The sequence below is a fragment of the Mytilus edulis genome, chromosome 10, assembly GCF_963676685.1.
Source record: "Mytilus edulis chromosome 10, xbMytEdul2.2, whole genome shotgun sequence".
Taxonomy (NCBI): domain Eukaryota; kingdom Metazoa; phylum Mollusca; class Bivalvia; order Mytilida; family Mytilidae; genus Mytilus; species Mytilus edulis.
The window spans coordinates 23,672,799-23,687,233 of record NC_092353.1 but is presented as its reverse complement, the minus strand read 5'-3'; the positions used below and the strand labels follow the sequence as shown (position 1 = coordinate 23,687,233).

The 14,435-nt window shown below is 33.4% G+C and overlaps 2 protein-coding genes and 1 long non-coding RNA gene across 3 annotated transcripts; 2 read left to right on the top strand and 1 right to left on the bottom strand.

Moving 5' to 3' along the window:
* Nucleotides 1-844: 844 nt before the first annotated feature.
* LOC139490688 (uncharacterized) lies at nucleotides 845-7,967 on the bottom strand. Its single transcript, XR_011656375.1, has 2 exons — nucleotides 7,888-7,967; nucleotides 845-990 (listed from the first exon to the last, which is right to left on the bottom strand). It is a non-coding gene; the product is annotated as an uncharacterized lncRNA (long non-coding RNA).
* LOC139490687 (NXPE family member 2-like) lies at nucleotides 5,430-10,236 on the top strand. Its single transcript, XM_071277608.1, has 3 exons — nucleotides 5,430-6,114; nucleotides 7,723-7,772; nucleotides 9,112-10,236. The coding sequence occupies exons 1-3, from the start codon at nucleotides 5,504-5,506 to the stop codon at nucleotides 9,894-9,896; spliced, it is 1,446 nt and encodes a 481-aa protein (XP_071133709.1). The 5' UTR covers nucleotides 5,430-5,503; the 3' UTR covers nucleotides 9,897-10,236.
* Nucleotides 10,237-12,261: 2,025 nt separating this feature from the next.
* LOC139492652 (uncharacterized) lies at nucleotides 12,262-13,545 on the top strand. The gene has a single exon (XM_071280805.1). It carries the CDS (start codon nucleotides 12,262-12,264, stop codon nucleotides 13,543-13,545), a length of 1,284 nt encoding a protein of 427 aa, XP_071136906.1.
* Nucleotides 13,546-14,435: the final 890 nt, after the last annotated feature.

The window sequence follows — 14,435 nt, the reverse complement described above, 5'->3', positions numbered from 1 at the left end:
ATCGAAAAATAAATACACTATAAAGCAATTTGTCACAAAACACACATCAGAAAAGTTCTAGTCTTATTTGCAAGTTTTACATTTCTTACTGTTACATGTATTTACATTCTTTATATGATAATCCTCTTCGTTTACATCATTTGTGGTGTTTTCAAATGAAGTTCATTTCAGTAAATTTGCATGCCGTTTATAGGTTAAGAGTATATTATTTTTTTTCAGTATGAAAAGCAGACCCAAAGGAACAACATGACGTAAGATAAAAAAAATAGTATTGATTTTCAATTCTCATTTTGAAGTACAATGTACTAAAGTGAGGTCTTTATTCTATACTCTTCATGTTTAGGTCATTTTCTCTATTCTCAATATTTACTTTGTATTTTAGCACCCAATCTACCCATTATTCTCTCATTATAATCTATGTTTTTAAATGGAGGCTAATGAAATATCCTCCAACTTATTTTAGTTCTGAAATAGTCAGTCCATGGTGTACGGGAGGCCATGCTTTTATACTCGATGATGTTTACATCCATTCAATATCCGTTCTCAAAGACATTGAATAACGAACTATTAGTAAGAAAGCATAACAATCCGGAATTTGTCCGTCACTAGCAACAAAACATTCTTAAAGACAATTTTCTACCTGTTCTCGAAACGCAAAAATTGTAGAGGCTACTTTTTCCTGAGGCAGACATGGATAAAGACCTCATTGGAGAGATAATTCCACAAGTTTGATTCACTTGTGTCTCATCATTTTGGATATTTAAGAAATAAAATGTTTTAATCCATGGTTGACGTAAAACAAACAAAATCATCTGTAGCTATGGGCGTCGCAAAGAAAATACACTGAAAGTTCTGATACTTTATTCATGTCGCAAAATTTTGTCCAATAAACATACAGTGCATCGCATACATTTTTACATTCACCCAGTTGTCTAACGTTATACAAAGTTCATGATCTAGTATACGGTGTTACACAGGTTTACGTACGAACTGAAAGTAGACAAAAAAGAACCATATTATAAGTTTCAATGCAAAACCCCTGTTGCATACCAAATATAAACAAATTGCAGTATAACCTAGCTTACACAAATCGCCGTATAACCTTACACGATATCATAATGACTATGCGAATATATCAATTATGCATATTAAAAGACATTTATTACATTAATAACGTTCAAATGTGTATCTAAAAAAGTAAAATCACAAAAATACTGAACTTAGAGGAAAATCAATTCGGAAAGTCCATAATCACATGGCAAAATCAAATAACAAAACGCATCAAAAACGAATGGACAAGAACTGTCATATTCCTGACTTGGTACAGGCATTTTAAAATGTAAAAAATGGTGGATTAAACCTGGTTTTATAGCGCTAACCCTCTCACTTTGATGACAGTCTCATCAAATTCCGTTATATTTACATTGATGCGTTAACTAAACAGACACAATAAATAAAATAGTCAAAATATGAGTACATCAGTCATCATCGTATAACAATTTTAAAAGGAACAATTTAACAAAACACAAAAACATCTATCTACAAACACATTCATTGATTTGTGTGTCTGACGTCAGAAAATTTTATACGTCACATAGATTTGTCGTTCAATGTGCATACAAGCAATTTTAAAATTTACATAGGCAATGTTAGAATATTGGGTTAAAAAATCAAAAGTATGTAAGAATAAATTTCAGATATAGACCGAGATTGAAAATAGTCCAAAAGTTATATATAGAATTTATAAGAATCCACAAATAGTTAATTCCACTACACGATTGAATGATTTTGACGTTTATGGTTCAACGTATTTTGTAATTCATAATAGAAATATATCATAATGACATAAAATAGAAAAATATCATACCGACGGGATCTTTTAAAGTACTGAGTCACGTTATAAGAACCAAAGAAATACAAAAAGTCGCATATACAAAACACGCCACCAAAAAATGAAAGACAAATCTGAAGTTTGTTCAAGAAATAATTCCTTCATGTCATGCTCTATGCTCATTTTAACATGGGTATGCATTATATTTGTCGATATGTTACACTGAACGTTAGCGAGGTGTAAAATGTGGTAAAATATAATGCCTACCCATGTTAAAATGAGCATAGAGCATGACATGAAGGAATTATTTCTATTCTAATAGGACAAATACAGTATGTTTATAGGTCGAAGCGTAAGAAAATGCCGTAAAAATGTTTAGCTGTTACAGTTTCCTCCCCGAGGAGTTTGTACATTACATTTCATATTTGAAAAATACGAGCAGGGTAAATATATGTTGTTCAATATAACATATATTATAAAAGTTTATGTAAGCTACTTGAAAGTATATACTTTATAGGATAACGATGGAAATAACTTTAATATAAACAGTAAATGTGTGCGCATGTGTCAAACATATTTTGTGCTCATTAGAACACGGCTTTGTTTACAAAGCGTAATAAGGACGTCATATATGTATTCACAATCGACATTCATTTTCATAAAAATTATCATTTTTATTATTTCATATCGTCTCACATTATATCAAGTTGAATTCATTTTTTTAGAAGGTGCACTTTATTCAAATTGAATAAGAAACTTGTCTTGTGGTCTTTGTTATTTGCAGTCCTAACACTTTACCTCGTAACTACAAAATTGTTCGGGTACGTATTGTAAATGTTAAATTCTTATAGATACTTATTCCTACACAAGCGCCCCTTTTCGATGCTATTTTGCATTTCTATGGAGAAAAAAAAGATGTGTTATGATGATCTATGATGTTTAAAGAAGACATTATTGTTTAATAAATTGAATGTAACATTTTTCCTTTGTAATACTGGTTATTTCAAGCATTCCTGTCAAGTTTTGTCATAATCAGTTCAACAGTTTGAGAAAAAATCTAGTATAAAGAAAGACGACATCTACAGCGATTCGAGCAAAATTTATTCTACAAATCCAAACCAAGCCGCATCAAGACAGAATATAGTGTGGACCAATAAATGATCATATATTTATCTCATCTGCCTACAAACAGTTGAATATGATACACAAGATGATTTTATGAAGATAAATACCACTAATGAACCTCTTTGTCTTCTTCATAAGGTCTCTTTTTGTCAATTTATACCTCTCATTTCCTCCAAATTTCAACTTTCAGGCCAATAAATAAAAAATAATGGGATAACTTTCACTCACATATGATAGAAATGTCATAAGAAATGAGTAATTGAAGTATTCAAGCAGAATGAACAATCCATATAAAAGTCTCAAAGGAGGTTTCAATAAGTCCTTACGTAAAAATTAAATTTACGCCGCGTTCCAGAGAGGGACATATTATAAGGCTTCTCTTTTAGTGCATAATTTGTTGTTACAGCATTAAAAATAATTTCGTATATTTATAACTATATCTTTATTAAAGTATTTCCTAGGTAAATGTTCTATCATAGCAGAATATAAGAAATAAGGAGGAAAAGCTCTAAGAATGGCTTGTTCTATCAACTAAATATTCATGGTAGAGTCCTATTTCAAGGAAATTTTCTCATAAAATGTGTTTTGGAGACTCAATTCACTCAAAATCTTTCTTTTTTGTAATATTTCACTTCAATAGCAAGAAATTTTAACACATGAGAGAACTCACAAGGTCAAAGGTGCAATTTTAGGTGTAATACCACCATTAATGTTCCCCTATTTTGTTAAATTTGCACTGTTAAAAAATTTGTGTAGAATTTATCTTTGTTTCAAATAAAGAAAAACTTGGCACGGGAAAGTTTTATCCTGTCCAGTACTATAGAAAAAAATTGACATTACATTTCATTGTATATGTTCCAGACCATATGAGTATTTGGACCGTACGCGTACGGTCCGGACCATATACGTATACTCGTACGGTCCGACCATACGCGTACGGTCGGACCGTATGAGTATACGCGTATGGTCCAGTACGAGCTAACCATACATGTCATCATATGGGTTAAATTTAAACAAACGTTTAATATCACAATTTTTGTTTTTTTTTGTTTTACAAATTGTTATTATTACAATTAGATGGATTAAATGAACAAACGAACTATTGAAATTAAATAGTTTTTTAATTGTATATCTGAATCCTATATATTTTGGGACTCTCACCCAAGGTGACGCTTGCTTCCACAAGTAACGTAAATTTTTTTACATTTAAATGTTTGCAGTTTATGCATTTTCCTTTGCATTTACATTTTTTGGTAAAGTTGATAAATATTCGAAAACAGTTGTTCTCTCACATTATGTTTACTTCCGATATCTTCAATTTCAGTGATCTTATTCAATTCATGTTAACTATTACTGATCGACATACTTTATACAAGAGATTAACAGATTTAAGGTAGCACAATACAAAGATTTTATAACTCCAACTCCCAAGTTTCAAAATGCTGCAACTTTCTTAATAATGCTTGCAAATTTATAAAAGTGGTAGTTTTGGATAGCTAACAGATTACTCTTTCAAATTAATGCCATGTTAGTATTATGCAACAATTATGTAACCAATTATAATGTTAACTGTGTCTAAAATATTTTTTAGCAAATTTCCACTTTCAAATGAAATTAGCTTCTGCATAGGTATATTATATGCTGTTCCTATGGCCATTATCTACAAAAGGGTGTCTCAGATTTCAGATAGAATGTATAGAACAAATTTTACACCTAATTAAAAATTATCTCTTTTATGTGGTTAGGATGTTTACACTAATTAGAGATTTATGAGAGAATGGAATACCATAGAGACAATCTGAGACACCCTTTTGAAGCCCTTGATGTGTTGATTAAGATTTCGTTAAAACTTTCTGTATAGTTAAAGAGATGATAGAGCTAAATTCATTCAAGTGAACTTACCCAGATTTTGCCACTAATTACATAATAATTGATTACATAATGATTGCATAATAAAAATATTGCATTTATTTAAAAGATTAATCTTTTATCTATCCATATATACCTCTTTTATTATTTTCTATGCATTCATAAGAAAGTTACAGCATTTCAAAGGTTAGTGATTGGAAGTAAAAAAAATCTTTGTATTGTGCTACCTTAAATAGCGTGAATCTGTTAAATAGTTAAAATATAAAGTTTTTATTTCAATTACAATTGCACTTTTTTATAACAATTTGAGAGTTACGTTATGTTGATCTGTTATATGCATTTGTATTTAATAAACTTCAGCAACTTCTTAATATTAGTCAGACCGTACGCGTACGGTCCGACCGTATGAGTATTTTGAAAAAGTACGCATACGGTCCAGACCGTACGCGTACGGTCCAAATACTCATACGGTCTGGAACATATCCACCGGATCGCCATCAATGATGGTGATACATGGCTGTGTACATAATGTATATACAACTTGTCTAAACATCAACCCAACAAATATATATATTGATATATAAGTTTTACAATTTCAGATACCAGATTGCGTTTTTTGGATACAAAAAAGAAATTGGAACTTTTACAACTACTGACTTCAAGTATTATAAAAAATATATGAACTTTACTAGCGTCGAATTCGGTAAATCTCTGGTTTATTTGCCAAAGTCTACAGTAGAAATAATAAACAATACATCAGCTACATTTAGTACTGGTGATATAATAACACTTAAAATAATTCTCCATAATGAAAAAGGTGACGTTTTAACTGGTGGTGGTGAATTTATAAACATTTGGATGTCTGAGAAAGGGAAAGGCGCAGGTTCAGCGGGTTATGTAGTAGATCATGGTAATGGTACGTATATGGGAGTGATAAAAGCATTATGGAGCGGATCTCCGAATATCACAATTAAGCTGGCATTTCCGAAAGAATCCATTGGACTATTTGTAAACCATATATATAGGAATGGAATGTTGCGGCCTATATTTGGATTTTTTAAGAATGCTCGTGGTGAAACTGGTAAAGGTATATGTGGGATTCACACACTGACAAACCATGATCTCTGTGACTTTACATCATTTAATTATGGAATGCGATGGTTTTGTTCATTACCAGATACACCTGGGTTTATATGTACCGACTGGTTTAGAACAGAAGGAGATACGAAAGCAGATGACCGTAACAATATCGATTCGAAACTTTCCAAGACACAGAAGTTCCTCTTAAGGTAGTTATCGTTATATCTAATTGGTGTGTTTTTAAAGGATATATTTTCAATACACCATTGATCTTCTTTTCCTTAACCGAATTATCGCAGTCGTATCTTACTTATATTCAAAGACGTTTATTTAAGTATTACCAGAAAGGAAATAGTCTGAGAGCATAAAAAGTGCTACAACATTATATGTTTACTTAGGCAGGAAGGTTGGAAGAAAACTTGTATCATTTAAAAAAATTCAGTTGGAGTGAGTTTACGAGTCATAATTGAAACAATTACAGTCTGCACACCTGCACACTTCCCGGTAATGTTGAACGTTGCATGTAATTTAGTATACATTTGGGTTGTTTCCCTTAGATTCCTTTTAATATTAAACGGATGAAAATAACTATTTGCACACATCTTTGGTTGATCTAAATTGATGAAAAGAACAGAAGATTATATTATGCAGTAAAAACTTCAATGAATAATGACGAATATGTGTTTAATCACGTGATACACATTAACTATCTGCTTGACTATATAGTCTGGTGTTAGTTAAATTAAGCCCTAACATAAAATATAGTCCTATATGAAATAAATATATTAACTATCGCATTTTTGCGCCTGTCCCAAGTCAGGAGCGTCTGGCCTTTGTAAGTCTTGTATGAGTTTTAATTTTAGTTTCTTTTATACATTCGGAGTTTAGTATGACGTCCATTATCGCTGAACTAGTATACATTTTTGTTTCGGGGCCAGCTAAAGCTCGCCTCAAGGTGCGTGAATTTCTCGATGCATTGAAGACCCATTGGTGGCCTTCGGCTGTTATCTGCTCTTTGGTCGGGTTGTTATCTCTTTGACTCATTCCCTATTTCCATTCTCAATTTTATATACATAAATAGATAGCTGCAATTTGTTACAGTTGTACTGTTTCATAGCTGTGTCACGTTATGATAGGACTGAGTGCTGACACACGTGTTTACCATTCTTTATGCTCATGTCTAAAGTAAGGATCTTGTAATTCACAGCTAGGTGTCGTTGGTTATTGTCTACCATATTTGTGTTTCATTAAAATAGTTTTAAAATGAAGCAGACAGTTGGTTTCTTTCTTTAATTATATCAGATTATGGCATGCCAATGCCTTATCAAGTGAACAATATTGTATGGGATTTGCCAATCCTGTAAGGATATGTATATACTTATAGATGTCGCTGTCATCTGCTTTGGTCTCTGGTGGAGCATACCACATCCTGTTACTTTTATTTTGTTATATGTATGGATTTTATATGTTTTGATTGGTCTAAACATGATAATAATTGTGGTTATTATTAAAACGTTAATTATTTGCATAACTGACATATTGGCTAACTTTAACTCTGATGTCTTTTACGATTTGAATAAAGTAATTTTACTGTTATGCAGTTTAATATACAAAGATAAAAAATGTTTTGTAAAAAAGGCAAAATATATGTTATTCAACGTGATCATTTCCGTTACATAATATATTGAAAACCATACATTACCAAAGGTAAATGAATAAAGACAAGGATAAATCATTGACAATATATTTTGAGTGGAAAAGTTGACGAAGTAACTTTTTTTTTCAAACATAAAATTTAAATTTATTTTTACTTGCAGTTCTACCAGTAATAAAATCATCAAGGAAATTAAAGTCGATGTACATGGTGGTAAGTTATTAATAAAACAACAAAAGGTATTCGATATTCGAATTTGTTAAAAGATTCGCTTTAAGAAGAATATAACAGTTATTTAGATTTTTAATTAATACTCTGATAAGAATACCTGAGGATGCTGGTTTGAGATTTTTACTTGGCTGTACCGTGTAAAGTAGATTGTTTTGTATAACCCATTCTCCGATCTAAAAAGTTAAATCAACAAAATACTGAACTCCGAGGAAAATTGAAAACGGAAAGTCTCTAATCAAAATTGCAAAATCAAAAGCTCTAGCACATCAAACGAATGGATTTAACAACTGTCATATTACTGACTTGGTACAGGCATTTTCTTATGAAGAAAATGGTGGATTGAACCTGGCAAGCTAAACCTCTCACTTGTATGACAATGCATATTCCATAATATTGCCAACGATGCGTGAACAAAACAAACAGACATAATAGGTAAAAAGTCAATAAAACAGCAGTCAATATTGTGCTTTAATCCTTATCACTAAAACAACCCATACAAACACGTAACAAAGAAGCAGAAAATGGCATACAGACCAAGAATATTAGTAAAAATTAAAGACAAGAATACATAAATTCACCATAGTATAATAACACAATGACGGGATGTATAGCACAGAGCCACGTCATATATGTAACGAGAAAATATTAAAAGGCAAATAAACAAAGCACATAGCAAAAATGAAAGACGAGCAACAAACAAGTTTTCGAAGTAACACCAAAAGGCATATATTTACATGTATGACATCATAATATTTTTGTATTCAAGCATACCTGATTGAAAAAGGGTCAAAGGATACAAAAAGGACAGTTAGAACGCATAATTTGGCAGGAAACCAACAAGATCATAAGTTGTATTAGTTGTGCGCTTTAGACTTTTGCCATATCAATTAAAGTAAAACATTAAGTAAGAGACCTTGACCTTTGACCTCAAAATCCGTCTAGAAACCATTTGTCCAATTCGTTCTTTTTGTAGCTGCATTGGTTTTAACATTTGACCTATTGACCCCAAAATCAACAGGCTTTTATCCTACCATTATCTTCCAACCGAATAACTGTCTTTTCGTATACATAGGCTGCTGTAACTACCACTTGAAGGTTTTTATGCTACTGTTCTTTATAATACTTATCAGAGTGTGAAAAATTGAAAATATTTTTCTATTAGTTTCAAGTAATACACAAAAGTAAAATATGGTCTGTTTTGTCTTTGTGATTCTGATTGGCAATTTTCGATTTTTTTTATGATTCTCGAAGGTTTTATATTGGCTTATATATATATTATCTACGCTTTCTGAATATCAATGAGCGTTTTTGTTTATTGCAGATAAAACCATATGTCCGACAAAGTTTTTATGCAGAGAAATAAACCCTTCAGTCACATGGAACAGTTCGTCCCCGATGGGATATTTTTATAATAGAACATGGCATAATCTTTTATGCCAAAACAAAGTTGAACACAGTAAAAAACTTATATCTTGTCTTAAAAACAGGGAGATTTATATGGTTGGAGATTCTACACAGCGACAATGGTTTGTGGAAATGACTGAGATTTTAAATCTTTCATACTCTGTCATACCGAATATACGAAATCTACGAGGTTATCATCGAACGATCAACGCTTTCAGTAAAAATAAGAGAGACAACATTACTGTAAAATATGCTGCGCATGAGTTCCCATTTTTCACTTATACACCTGATGCCACATTAGATTTTTTCTTACCTGCAAGATATCACCTCAAGGTCATACGTTCTAAAAACCCGATCGTTGTTCTGCACTGGTATGTTCATATGGGCTTTGTTCCAGTATCAGTGTATGAAGATCACGTAAGGAACGCTAAAGATGCCATTATTGAACTATTGGATCGTGTGCCTAGCGCTAAGATATTCATTAAAGGTCCACACAAAATTAAGAATGATGAAGTTGTTCCATATGATTTTGTCAGATATTTGCATGATAAATTGTTATTCCCGATTTTTGACAATATCAAACATAAAGTTGTTTATTTAAATCAATGGGATATCACAGTTGCTTCTGAAAATAATGAAATGCATCCAACCAAGGATATAGTCTTTCAAATGGTTCATGAATTGTTTTCCTATATTTGTTAACTGATTAACTAACTTCAACTAACTGATTGACTGTCCCTTTGGTATCTTTCGTCCCTCTTCAATATGCTATATGAAATTTAAACAATTGTATCTAATTTATGAAATAAAAATGTTACCCTGTCAGAAACATTGCAATTTATATGCCAGCTTTAGCTGGCACTTATGGTAGAAGCATCGTTTTGGAATAAAGAACGATAACTCTCTCTACACGACCCATCTGAAAAGTTTCGTCACTCTCGTTAAATCTCGTACGACTATTTTTTTTAAATGGCTGCCAATTTAACGTTTCAACGCGAACTTGAAAAAATGGGACAGATAGGAATAATTTCGATGTGAAATACGACATGAATTTTTATTTGTTTACAAAAACAAGAATTCAGAAATTTTGGTAACTTGTGAAGTTTATTTAAATTTTATTGTACCACGGAAATTACCGAAGTTTGGACAACAACATCTGACGCCATGTTTCGTCTGCTTCATTTTTCCATTTTAAGTGAGAGGTCAAAACAAAGTTCTGTAAAGTTTATTGGTCATTATGGTTATAAATCTGGAGAATCTTGTATTATATATGCATATTTTATACAGAAAGAAGCGTTGTGTTGATTAAGACGTTTGGCGGGGAAATTAGTGGCAGGGTCGAAAGTTATAGGGGTGATCGTAAAGGACTCTCTATGCTCCGTAAGGGTAACATTTAGAGAACACCCCTATCCAAAAAATAGTATATTCGCCCTGGGGTATATAAGAGAGTGAGAAACGGCATTCGAGGCTGTCAGTTGGCTGTCGATGAGCTGACATCCTTCAACAGAGCGTACGTCAGATATATTAAGTGCTGGAAGAGCCTTGATATTCAGAGGACACTTTGTACTGGGTACAAATTGGACGTACACGTTGATAGGATTGACATAGCAGACTGTCCCACTCGGAGGACAGGCTGTACCAGCCCGCACTGTCTGAAAGTGACAGACTGTCCCACTCGGAGGACAAGTTGTACCAGCTCGCACTGTCTGAAAGTGACAGACTGTCCCAGTCGGAGGACAGGCTGTACCAGCACACGCTGTCTGATACAGACAGACTGTACCAGCCATACTGTCTTTTAGTGACACATCGTCCCATCTTGAGGACAGGCTGTTCTGTTGTATTATAGTTGTATATATATTTGTCTGTTGTAACTTTATTTCGACAAAGAATCAGTGTGTATATTTTAGTTCATTGTGCATAACATAGATAGTTGTAGTTTTTAGTTTTATCGTATTGTTTGTGGACAACTTGGATCCAAGTATTGACTGGAACGGACGTTTGGGATATCAACGCCTGGTTACACGTTACATATTTGGTGGCTAGCGGTTGGGATTCAAGTTGTCTATGAAATACTATTTGATTGATTGATCGGCATTTAATTTATTGTCAGTTAACATCAATGTTTACTTTAATAAAAGATTAAAGTGAATCAACCGTGAGGCATAGTTGTAAGTCACGGCTGAGTTGTAACACGAGTGTATTATTTAATAAAAATTGTTTCATTTTGATTACACTGTACTGTAATAAATATGGCAAATATTGACGATCAGATTGCTGAAATAAGTATACAAATACAGTCTCTTAGCGAGAGCACAATACAACATGGACAAGGTTTTATATCTTCTACACCTAGAGATCAGGGTGTACGTCCGAAGGTTGTTGAAAGTAAAGATCGATATTTCCATCATAAACAGGAATTAACGAAAAATCAAAGTACTGCTCATACTGTTTTCTCTGGTTCGAATGATGTGAAAATCAAACCATCAAAATATGATGGCAATACTTCTTGGATCGATTACTTAGCACACTTTGAGATGTGTACCCTAGTCAATATGTGGTCTGAACACCAAAAAGGTTTGTACTTGGCCGTGTCACTAATTGGACAGGCTCAAGTAGTCCTTGGTGATTTACCAAAGGTAAAGAGACAAATATTTTCAGACCTAGTTAATGCACTTGAGGAACGCTTTGCTCCTTCAAGTCAAACTGAACTATATCGAGTTCAATTCAAGGAATGTCGACAAAAAACAAGTGACACTTTGCCCGGGTTAGGTCAGTCAGTTCGAAGACTTTCTAATCTGGGATACCCGACTGCTCCGTTAGAATTAAGGGACACGCTCGCCAAAGAACAATTTATAGATGCGTTAGTAGACTCTAAAATGAGACTGAGAATTAAACAGTCTCGTCCAAAAGGTCTTAACGATGCTATACGGTTGGCAGTTGAACTTGAAGCTTATAACACGACTGAGGGCAAAACACTGAACAGTATGGGTCATGTACGACATATACTACTAGTGACAAACAGACAGAAACACCTTATAGTCCTGTTATGGCTGTATCTATAGGACAAATGACGACATGGATGCAGACGATTGAGAATAATTTACTGACCATAACAAAAGAGATTACAGATTTAAAGTCCCAAAGAAAGTTCCAACAAAGGGGGAAGATAAATAACACACAAAGTAAAAGGAAAAGGAGTGGTCCCTGTTTTAGTTGTGGAGAGATAGGGCACTTTGCAAGAAATTGTTCTAGTAATAATCAGAAGCAAAGTACTCGGGAAACAGATAACAACAGAACATATACAGACGGTACGGTCAAGACACCGAAGTCTGAAGTTAAGTCTTCAAACAATGACAAAGTGGATGTTGTTTCAGCTTCAGAGAGTAAAGGTATTTTTGTTGAATTGAGTATTCAAGATGTATTAGTAAAGTTTGTGGTTGATACTGGAGCTACCTTAACTTTAGTTTCTACAAGAGTGTATGATTTAATACCTGACTTGTGTAGGCCACATTTAAGTGAAACAAAGTCACAGATAAAGTCAGTTTGTGATAAATATTTAAACCTTAATGGTAAGGGTAGTTTTACACTTGAGTTTGGTAAGGAGAAGTTTATTTCAGAGGCTGTTGTAACTGACTTACATGTCGATGGCATTCTAGGTTTAGACTTTATGAAGAAAAATAAGTGTCTGATTGACGTGTCTGCTAACCTATTACATATTGATAACGTTAGTGTTCCCCTGCTCTTTGAAGGTACAAAAACGAGATATACTGATGTTTGTAGAAAACCTTGTCGGTTAACATCAGACAGACAGTCAAAAACGGACCGTGATTGGTCTAAGAGAGAACAAAGTCCGGTCAACATAGTCACAAGTCAGATGCAGCACAAAGGTAAAGACTTGTCTTTAATAGAGTTACAATCAAATGACTCGGACCTTAAACTTGTTAAGCGGTGGTTGACAGAGGGTCAAAGGCCACAGTACAATGAGGTATCCGGTAAGGGATACTCTATGAGGTCATTATGGAGTCAGTTTGGGTGTTTAGAAGTCCATGGTGATGTAGTAGTTAGACGCCACGACGATCGGGAACGGAACATTGTGAAATTAAAAGCGGTAATTCCAATGTCGGAGCGCAAGCAAGTATTAGAATACTGTCATGACACAGAGTATGCTGGTCACTTAGGTACGCATAAGACTCGAGAGAAGATATGTCAGTCTTACTATTGGCCTGGTATACAGTCCGACCTTAGGGCATATGTCGCTAGTTGTGCTAAATATTATAGGAGGAAAACGCCCAATGAAAAGGAGGCATGTCTCAATAAGATTAGAGGAGGACAGTGGTCGTCACCAGAGTAAGAGACCAGCCTGTATTGCTGATTATGTAAATAAGTAAAATTCATATTGTGTATAAATTTTGTTGAATTATATTTTGTAATTTTGAATGTATCATGCGGGACGCATGTAGATTGAGGCGTGGGTTATGTAATGTTTATTGGTCGTTATGGTTATAAATCTGGAGAATCTTTATTATATATGCATATTTTATACAGAAAGAAGCGTTGTGTTGATTAAGACGTTTTGCGGAGAAATTAGTGGCAGAGTCGAAAGTTATAGGGGTGATCGTAAGGGACTCTCTATGCTCCGTAAGGGTAACATTTAGAGAACACCCCTATCCAAAAAATAGTATATTCGCCCTGGGGTATATAAGAGAGTGAGAAACGGCATTCGAGGCTGTCAGTTGGCTGTCGATGAGCTGACATCCTTCAACAGAGCGTACGTCAAGATCTCCTACAGACTAAACAATTTGTATTTTATGATTTGATACTATCAATGTCTTTCAAAATAGGTAAATATATTTAGATAATATACACAAAACGTTCACAGTATTTATCAACAGATGAAGTGTTTACTGAAAAAGCAAAATGTACTGAAACGTCGCCATGCGACGTCATCAAAACGTCATCTTTTTAAAATTAGCAAATACAATATGTTTCAAGTATTTATTTCTTAAATAAAAAAAAGTAAGCATAGACAAATATCCAATTGTCCAAAATATTTGAAAAAAAATAAACAAAAGCTGTTATTCGACTTTTGACGATGCAAAATAGGATTTTATGGGACGATGGAGTTAATATGATAACCCATGATAATACCATGACTTTGATAGGTATATATATGTATAGGGCATGTTACTTAGGAGTATGTCGTGTATGTGGGCTACATCCTTAAAAATTCAAACTGCAACA

Excerpts from the sequence above, each read along its gene's own strand:
- LOC139492652 (XM_071280805.1), top strand. The coding sequence starts at position 12,262 with ATGACGACATGGATGCAGACGATTGAGAATAATTTACTGACCATAACA.
- LOC139490687 (XM_071277608.1), top strand. The coding sequence starts at position 5,504 with ATGAACTTTACTAGCGTCGAATTCGGTAAATCTCTGGTTTATTTGCCA. Across the intron at positions 6,115-7,722 it reads ACACAGAAGTTCCTCTTAAG|TTCTACCAGTAATAAAATCA; the intron begins GTAGTTATCGTT and ends TTTTACTTGCAG. Across the intron at positions 7,773-9,111 it reads TAAAGTCGATGTACATGGTG|ATAAAACCATATGTCCGACA; the intron begins GTAAGTTATTAA and ends TGTTTATTGCAG.